At 35.0% G+C, this 9,175-nt stretch overlaps 1 protein-coding gene across 1 annotated transcript; it reads right to left on the bottom strand.

The window, feature by feature from the left end:
• Positions 1-235: 235 nt before the first annotated feature.
• LOC132056467 (RNA polymerase sigma factor sigE, chloroplastic/mitochondrial) lies at positions 236-6,672 on the bottom strand. The gene is made up of 6 exons (XM_059448683.1): positions 6,522-6,672; positions 5,002-5,770; positions 4,722-4,868; positions 3,930-4,166; positions 3,209-3,472; positions 236-730 (listed from the first exon to the last, which is right to left on the bottom strand). The coding sequence occupies exons 2-6, from the start codon at positions 5,707-5,709 to the stop codon at positions 533-535; spliced, it is 1,554 nt and encodes a 517-aa protein (XP_059304666.1). The 5' UTR covers positions 5,710-5,770; positions 6,522-6,672; the 3' UTR covers positions 236-532.
• Positions 6,673-9,175: the final 2,503 nt, after the last annotated feature.

The raw sequence follows: 9,175 nt of genomic DNA on the forward strand, positions 1-9,175 counted from the left end.
TTTAGCAGTGCTATTCTGAATCAGTGCAGATGTCACCCTGTATCATCTCAACCCCAGTTACCCTGAGACAACAGAGGCAACAAGCACTAGCAGATGCTTGTACAGTGTTTCTCTTTCCCTATTGCTTTACCTAAATTACGAACTTAATGCTCCGAATAAGATTAAAGCATATCCATTGACATAATTGATAAGTGCCTAGGAAAAGGATTAATACAATCAGAGACCACCATGAAAATTAGGACAGTCGAAGACCACCATGAAGATTGAGAGAAACATTTTCAGCCATGTCGTAAATATACAGATCAGTTGTTTCAAACTCACTGTAAGGAGAAAAAGAAAAATAATATAAGTTGTTTACAGGGTGTGTGCTAACAGATATTGGTTTTGAATCTAGTGAAAATAGAGGTAAGTTACAACTATGGTACAAATGATTAGTGTACACGCAGCTACTATACAGTATGGGCAAGATTGCTGACACAGGAATAGGGGTATAAATTTTCTCCAATACAGTAACCAAATGATGTTGATTTCTTTAGAATATGTACCGGCGAAGATAATCCACTCGAGTTGGATGCTTGAGCTTCATGAGAGCCTTCACTTCATGCTTCCGTACCATCTCTCTCGAAATATTTAGGTTGCCCGCAATTTCTCCCAATGTTCTATCACCTTTGCCATCAAGTCCATATCTTTGTCTGATTACAAGACTCTCCTTGGGCTTAAGAGAATCAAGCTGTCAAGAGAGGAACGTGATCTATTGTTAGATTTAAATTTAATAGTGCAGAAAACACTGAAAACCTCGTAATATAACAAACTGAAACTTATAAACTTAAAATCCTCCATTAACAGCAATGCATATCTTAACACTCAAGATTTACAAGTAATATTTCAGCAAATCTACTTGTAGTGCCCTTTCAATGCCAGAAGTTTCCATTACTTTTCCTTTTTAAGTGTTATTAGCATCTGATTCTCTGCTTTTAGAAAACAGATAACTACGCCTCTAACAAAAGAGATGTCAGTTTCATCAATATATTTGCTTGTGGCCATATTTCATAAGCAATGCACTTGATTTAGTCAGTTTTCAACAATACCCACCCAACTAGAACTGCATAATCAAATTTTAACAAGGAAAAAGAAAATCATAATTACCATGACATATAAGCAATATTTCTCTTTTCCTTTTTGTTTCTTCTTTGGTATTTCTCATTTTACCTTTATTATAATCTATTCTTGGGCAGGGGTTCACAAGGAAAAGCGCTTTGGTCACCAAAGCTTAGAGAATCATCACATGGGAAAGAGAAAGATTCAAACACCAAGAAATATTTTAAATTTCTCCTCCTTTTTTTTTTTTTTTTTTTCTTGTTGAGGTAGCAGAACTCTTGTATCACCAAAATCTGTGAGTGACTATTCTTTTTTTTTTCTTTTTTGTTGTGGGGGTGGGGTTTGCATTGATTGGATTTAAAGATTGATACTGTTCCCTTCAGGGCTAAGTAGGTGTTACTGGAAACCTACGGGGATGGTTGGCATAAACAAAAGGGTGGAGAAAAAAATTCAAGGTACAATCAATCATTTCTTAAGATAGATAATTGCCCTCAAACCAGGTTTTCTAACGGTTTAAGACAACAACATTCTCGGCATAAAACGAAGTTCTTACTATACGATTAGCAATATCGAAATACCCCTAGCCTCTTATTCTAAAGGTTTTGATGTTTAAAGTTCGCATATATACCTTTGCATTTTGCTACCTAATATTGTAACTACTGTCTACTTGATCAAAAAAATTCATCTTACATACTGAAGCAAGATACTCGTTAGGTTAACGAATACCTTCTTAAGTTCATTAAAAGATTAACAAACCATTCAACTATAGACAAATAATTACACAATATTTTCCAACTTTTAGAGTAAATACACATGCCTGCATTATTGTGAGTAGATCCGTTTAACAGGAATACCACATCAACTTTGTTTACCCACTGCTTAGGCATACTTCATAATTCATTGTTTCAAGGCAACACAAACTATGTTACACAGATCCTCCATTTGTCTTAACACACTTATGTCGAAATGGTACGATAAGGGTGAGATTAGTAAAAAGACGTATCTGTTTCAGATACTTCCAAACAACCATACTGGATACCTACCTTTAATGGTTCCATGTAACATAGTGTAAGACCGGTTGTTTCATATATACTTCCTCAATGAGTTCATCGTTTAAAATGTCATTTTTAACATCCATTTGCCCCCCAGGGGTTAGCTCAATTGTCAAAGGTTGAGGGATTGCGTCTTAGGTCACAAGTTTGAGCGCTATGCCAAGAGAACTAAGTCCCATATTTAAGTGGAAAAGGATAGAGGGGCAGGCCCATCATCCCCGAGTTTCGAAGGATACAATTGACTCAAAGGGTTGGCTCCAACTGAATTTCTCAGTCATCAAAAATCCATTTGCTGCACGTGCAACTTATAAATAGATGCTAAAGCTACAAGAACTTTACTGAGTCATCCTAGCCACAGGTGCAATGTATCAAATATAATCTAGACCCTATTTTTAGGTCTAAATCCTTTGACTACTAATACTTGAAACTTAAAAATGAGCCATAGAATTGTATTTCCTTTATAATATCCACTTGCACCCTATTACCTTTGATTCGAAAGTTAACTAGAAACCAAGTTTGTTTGACAGAATTGAATCCATCTCATCATTTATTGTCTCTTTACAGAATATTGAGACTCTAGAAGTCGCTCCACTGTTTCACCACAACTTGATGGATGTTCTTTCACATTCAGCTTAATGGAACTCTGACCAATGCAGGCACTTTATTTTTTCTTCAACTAGGAACACTATAGACTACGAAGAGCCTAGGTTCTTTTCCTTCCTCGCCCTTGGTCTATTCCTAAGTTCCATAATGATATCATCACGAAGACATTTATGGGTTTTATCATTTAAAATTTCTCAATATGAATAATTTCATCTGACAACTCTAAGATTACACAAATTTATTGCAAATTCTATTATATTATATGCTTTAAATTTGGGTGTACCTTATAAATACACCCTGCATAGCTCTAGGCAATAACCATAGCTAAATGGCTGTGAAATTTGAAAGCTACTATATCCAGAGGTATGGTGGCATTATTTCAACAAGAAGCAAAGCTCTTAACCAGAGAAGCAAGTTGAAAACCAAATATAGATGCAAAGAGGACAAAACATTACCACATCATCAAGAGCAAGTCTGAGTAGAGCTGGCTGCCTCCTCTTATCCCCATCAACACCATCTACATCAGTTATTCCATTAATGAACTCTTCTTGAGTTGTCTTGTGTCTTGAATGGAGAGACAAGACAGGTTTCGATACTTTCATCACTTCATGGTATCTCTCAGGGGAAAGTCGAACTCTTTCAATTATTTCTTCATCTGTTGGCATCCTCTGAAGCTCAAACAGCAACTCCAATTTGGCCTTCTGGATTTCCACTCTGATCTGAATCAGAAAAGAATATCAATTTTGTTTTTGCACTAACTACTTGACAAATACAAGCAAATGAGCTCGAATATTAGACATTCCTTTAAAGAAGCGAATAATACTCCTAACGGAATCACAAAAGAACTTACAGCTATTTAAAAGGATTTTCCATTTCATCCATACAAATTCCTTTAGTCGGCTCGTTGACTCAAAATTTTGCTATGTTCTCTTAAAAAAGATATAGCACATTGGATTTACATTTTCAGGTTATATTGAATTGAAGCATAGAGGGAGGCCAAGATATAATTTTCTTTCACCAATTGAAAATATATCATTACTTGAGATAATATGTTTCTCTTTTCACCAAATGAAGTAATCGCTTAGCTTCCAGAAAGTGACAGAAGAAAGAAAATGGTTCCTTGATGGGTTAACAGTGAAACAAAAAACACTGGCAGATAGAAGAAAGAGAACGTACAGATTCAAGACCGAATGGGACTTTGGTGAAGCTTGAAGTTGTCATAGAACGTATTATGGCATGCCTTATCCAAAAGAGACCATATGTTGATAGCCTGAATTTCCTATTAGGTTCAAATCGATCAATAGCTGTAATTAGACCCTTGACGCCTGCCTGACAGAGGTCTTGAAATCTTGACCCATTTGCAAAATCTTGAAAATATTTGTTCATCACGAACAAAACAAGACGTAGATTGTGCTGCAACCGAACAAGACTGCAAAGGTGAGTTATTTATAAAGCTAAAAACTCATGTAATATCTGGATGCATATGAAAGTTAGAAGATACCAAGGCGTGAGGTGGTTCAAGTTACACTAGTAGTATTGGCTTCATTTCCCTCTCTGGGGCATAGATTCAAGATAAATATTTAAGAAGAATTTCAAGGATATAAGATAGTCAAAAGACTATTTACAAGTATCCTTGCTCTATATTTCTTAATACTTCATCATTTGATTTACATAAAAAGAGATACTCAAAAGAAAACGCAGAAGATGATTAACTGTCTTTTATAACATGTATTACTACCTTCCACATATTACTGTTTGTACACAGTACATGTCAAGATTGACCAGTTTCAGTGTTATAACAAATTCATATCGAGGAATTATGAAAAGATGGATCACATCAGGTGTTCTTAACTCAGATTATAAAACCAGAAACAATTTTTTTTTTTTTTTTTTTTTTGTTGCTTGAGGCATAAAATGAACTTCTAAGATGCACATCAAGAAGGTCTGACAAGTAAACAAAGAAAGTACCTTAATCAGCTTATTTCTAGCAGCTCGACCAACTTCCAGCTTTTTCCGTACTTCAGAGGCATCCATATTTGTTGCCTCAGACACTTCACCATCAGTTGGTTCTCGCCCCAAATCATTTTGCATGTTTTCCTTGACTTGAAGGATTGCCTAAATTACAACAACTGCCTCTCAATCGTAAAGTAAAACAATAGCAACACGAAAATCTAATAAATAAACACATGTAATCCACAAACTTCCTTTCACATTTAATCTTTTTCCATTAACAGTAAAATGTCCGTACCTTCATAGGTTGCATCAACTTGAACAGCCACGCATGCTCCGATGATGGAAGCACTGGAGGGATCTTCATTTTCTTCCAGTCTAAGCTCGCTAAGTCAGTAGCACCTGAATATTCTCTGACAAGCTTATCAATTTTTTCGTCTTCGGTGTCCTCTTTAAGTTTTCTTTTTTGGGATGGAGCAACTATTTCACCTTCTTTATTCTTTAGTAGAGCAATCCTCTGGTCTAGATTCAACCTCGTTGACTTCTTTCGACGACTCTTGACCACATTATCAGAAATTTCCTTCTTAGCTTCCTCATCACCTTCTACAATCCTCTTCCTCGTCCTTGGCCTTCGCTTCACCAAATGATCCGTAACTTCTGTATTGGAGCTAGCAGTTTCTAGACTGCGTTTGTAGATACTTTCAAGTTTGGCAGCAGCTTCACTGTAATCTAATTCTAATGTACTTGGAGAGGCTTCATCAATTGAAACAGCATGCACTCTCTCAGAACGTTTAGATGCTCGTCTTGACCTCTTTTCATTTTCTTTAGACGTTTCTATAGGCAAGGATATGGATTCCTTAGGTGCAACTAAAGTTGTCTTTTTCGTTTTATCTTTTTTAAACGATACAATTACTGGCCTTTTAAGAGGACATAAACGAGACGAAAACCTTGTGCTCAATCCCAATGGACTTCGAGAAGCAGAGCTAGAAACAGTCACAACTCCCATGCCAAGTTGTGCTATCAAAATTTTACTCAATGAACAGAAGAGCTTCTCACAAAATATTCCCCTGTCAAATCCAAAATGCATGCATTATGATATGTAAAATTTATTTAATCTCAACTGGAAGACAACGATTGAGGAAATTCTCTAGGGCATAAACTATTTTCTTCCTTTTTGGGTCTGTTTCCTAAAGAAGCTTCAGCATAAAGAATCAACAAATAAAACTTTATTACCCCCTCTGTCGCAATTTATATAAAACGAAAAGTGCCACATAAATTGGGACGGGCGGAATAATAGAGAATTCCTTAGCTACTTGCAAAAAAATTCCAATTCTGAGATTTTGTTAACTGCATATCTTAAGCAAGACGGTTAAATTTCAGAGAACCACGCTATTATTCAATCACAATCATATTATTTCCAAATTCCGCTACACCGAAAATTTAGAGTTCTTTTTCCTTATGGAATAGCTAGCAAGCTCAATACTAGGACATTGCAGATGCACCAGTTTAAAAAAATAGGAAACTAATCTATAACTCAATCAAAAGACAACATGCCGAAAGAAGGTAAATAAAAAGTACCCCGCCGGTTGCAATTTAAGTGTCTTAATTTCTTTTTTATATGTTAGTGCTTAGACAATTCAAACATTATACATGTAAGTTTAAAATCACAAAATTCAAAGGACATTTCAGTATATTACTACTAACATTTTTATTTAAATTGAAAAATCTTTCTATATTTCTAAAATTTCGTATTGAGTCGAGACTTAAATTAACTTATGCTATTGTAGTACAAGTAAATCAGAAAACAATGTATCGCACCTGAAACGTCGCGCAGTTGAAATTACAAATAGTTGAGCACGGCCGGCTAAGAAGATTCCCGTAGCAAAATTGAAACTTTTTTTTTTCTTTTTCGAAAACAATGATCGTAGTGGAAACTTGAGAGGCTCAAAATGGAAATCCGCCAGTTAAAAACAAAATATTTTTTCAATTAACAATATATACCCTCCCGAATTTCGGTGTCCACAAGCTCTTTGTTCCAACTAACCAACGGCTAGGATCTCTAGTTTAGATGATCGACGGTTAGAATATTTCGTCCACGTGGATAGAAGAAGAGAAGCGGGTGACGTGGACAGTGCCACAACAGAGGAGTAATCTAAGTGAAAGAACATACGTGGCAAGTTGAGAGTGGAAGCAGAGATATTTTGAGAGAGTATATGGATGTGGTTACTGACACGAGTTGTGATTTTTTTTATTGTTTAGAAAAAGCAAGTGGGGCCTACTGATGAAGTGGTGTGGAGAATCTTACGTTGCTTATTTTGTGCCATTTGAATTATACATTTTTCCTGTTTATGTTTATTGGTGTTGTTTAATTGAATGCCTCATAATTTTACAAGTGGTGAATCTTGCAATTAGTATTATTTGAATCTTCAAAAGTCTAAGCAAATCGCGCATCTTCAATACCAGGAAAAAAAAACTTTGACTATTTTCTTATCTGTATGTACACAGTACAATTATGCATTCCAGAATGTTCTTTCGTTGTCTCTTACTCCATTTGTTTGCAGAGAAAAGGATAAACATTAATGTTCATAGTACGATAATTTTCTAGTTTTTGTGTAAATTCATTTTATCATAACAAAAAATGAACATTTGGAAACGAAATTAAAAATACTATGACGCACAAATAAAAATAAAAATATTGATAGTGATCAATCGCCTGCGGGCTACATAGACTCTTTTCCGATTTGTGTTCACGATAATAGTATATTTGGCCAAGCTTCTAAAATTAGCTTATTTTAAAAAGTATTTTATTTTAAAATTCTTTTCAAAAAGGTGCTTTTGATGAGAAGTAGTTTGTGTTTGACCAATTAATTTACAAAATATTTTTGACCAGCAATTAGTGTTTGGCCAACCTTTGAAAATGGAGTTGTGTTTGGTTGTAAATTTTGTAAATAATATTTGGTTGTTTGAATGTATTTTTCCTAAAAAAACATGAAATATGATTTAACCCCCGCAACACTCCAACATACACACAAAAATTTTGTGAAAACTAGCAAAATCACCCAACTTCACTAATTTACCTGAATTTGTCATCTTTACTATTTCTTCCTCCATCCAAACCACATTCGTTAACTCTAATCCTTATTATTTTATGCAATATATAAAAACCACATTCGCTAATTTCAATCCTTATTATTTTATGCAATTTATAAAATCACATTCGTTAACTATAATGCTTATTATTTTTTCAAATTGATCAACTCTCAAAGAGTGTCAATTTATTTTTATGAAGTTTAGAATATTGGGGAATGGGTAGTAGAGCATGCAATGATTGGTAGTTAATATAGATAGGGTCATTTTTATAAAAATAAAAAATTTAGGGAAGTTTTAAAAAGAAAAAATAAATGCAATGGTCTAAAATTGAAAATAAAAAATTAAAAACAGGGGTTTAGGTGTTTTTCATATTCCAAATATAACTTTATGGCCAAACATTGATTTTCAAATAAAGTGAAAAAATTATTCGGGAAAAAGTGAATAATTCTCATGGCCAAAACGGGTCGTAAGTGTATTTTCTAAAAGTCCCTTTTCAAAAAGCTGCTTTTTTAGAAAAAAGATATTTTTTTAGATTTTTGCTACTTCCCAGAATAATTATTTTCTCCCAAAAACTTGATCAAACACCTTACTTTTTAAAAATAAGAAAAAAACAAGTATTTTTCAGAAAGCTTGGTCAAACAGGCTTGTTTAACCTTAAAATGGAGAACAATTAAATTTATGCGTGACGCCAAAGATATGTGGCTAGATTCAATTCAAGATTAAATTGCGAGATAAGCCAATAAGTAAACAAAGAAGCAGATCTGACCAACTATTAATTATGTCTGGCCTCGGGTATAGAAACCGAGGTCGATACCCTTTGTAGAGTACTTACACGGTGAATAATAAAGATGAACTTAGGAACAAATGGGAATGGTTTCAAAGGATTCCTATTCTTTTTTTATATGAACTCTTTCGAACTTTCTGTTGCCAACCCTTGCAATGGATGGGAACCTCCTCTTTATATAGTAGAGGAGTTCCAACCCTAGTACAATTCTAAATAAAGAAAAGAAATCTGGTGACAGTTGTTACTGAGATCAACGCCGAAATATCCGGTTGAGGGTGGATATTTCGGTTTTCTCCTTATGACAATTAACCGCCCTTTCTTCATCGCCTCATCCCAGATCGAGCTCGATGCCTCGTTCCCGATAAGGAGGTCATATCGTGCCCGAGTATAACCATGACAACGGGAAACCAAGCATGCCGTATCCTCGGTTTTACCCGTATACAGATAGCCCCCTTATTTCCCGAGGTAAAATTACTGACGGCGGGGAATGGACCCCAAATAAAGCTGAACAGCCGCCTTCAATTACCTAGGACAAGACCTTCCAGTCAAAATCTCACTCTGCCCGATGCTAGGTCATCATTACCCAGCCACCAAATCC

This window comes from Lycium ferocissimum, chromosome 5 (genome assembly GCF_029784015.1).
Source record: "Lycium ferocissimum isolate CSIRO_LF1 chromosome 5, AGI_CSIRO_Lferr_CH_V1, whole genome shotgun sequence".
NCBI classification, from domain to species: Eukaryota; Viridiplantae; Streptophyta; class Magnoliopsida; order Solanales; family Solanaceae; genus Lycium; species Lycium ferocissimum.

Coding starts and splice junctions, on each gene's coding strand:
- LOC132056467 (XM_059448683.1), bottom strand. CDS start 5,709: ATGGGAGTTGTGACTGTTTCTAGCTCTGCTTCTCGAAGTCCATTGGGA. Junction 4,167..4,721: donor CTAGAAATAAGCTGATTAAG/GTACTTTCTTTG, acceptor GTTCGGTTGCAG/CACAATCTACGTCTTGTTTT. Junction 731..3,208: donor GACTTGCTCTTGATGATGTG/GTAATGTTTTGT, acceptor CTCTCTTGACAG/CTTGATTCTCTTAAGCCCAA.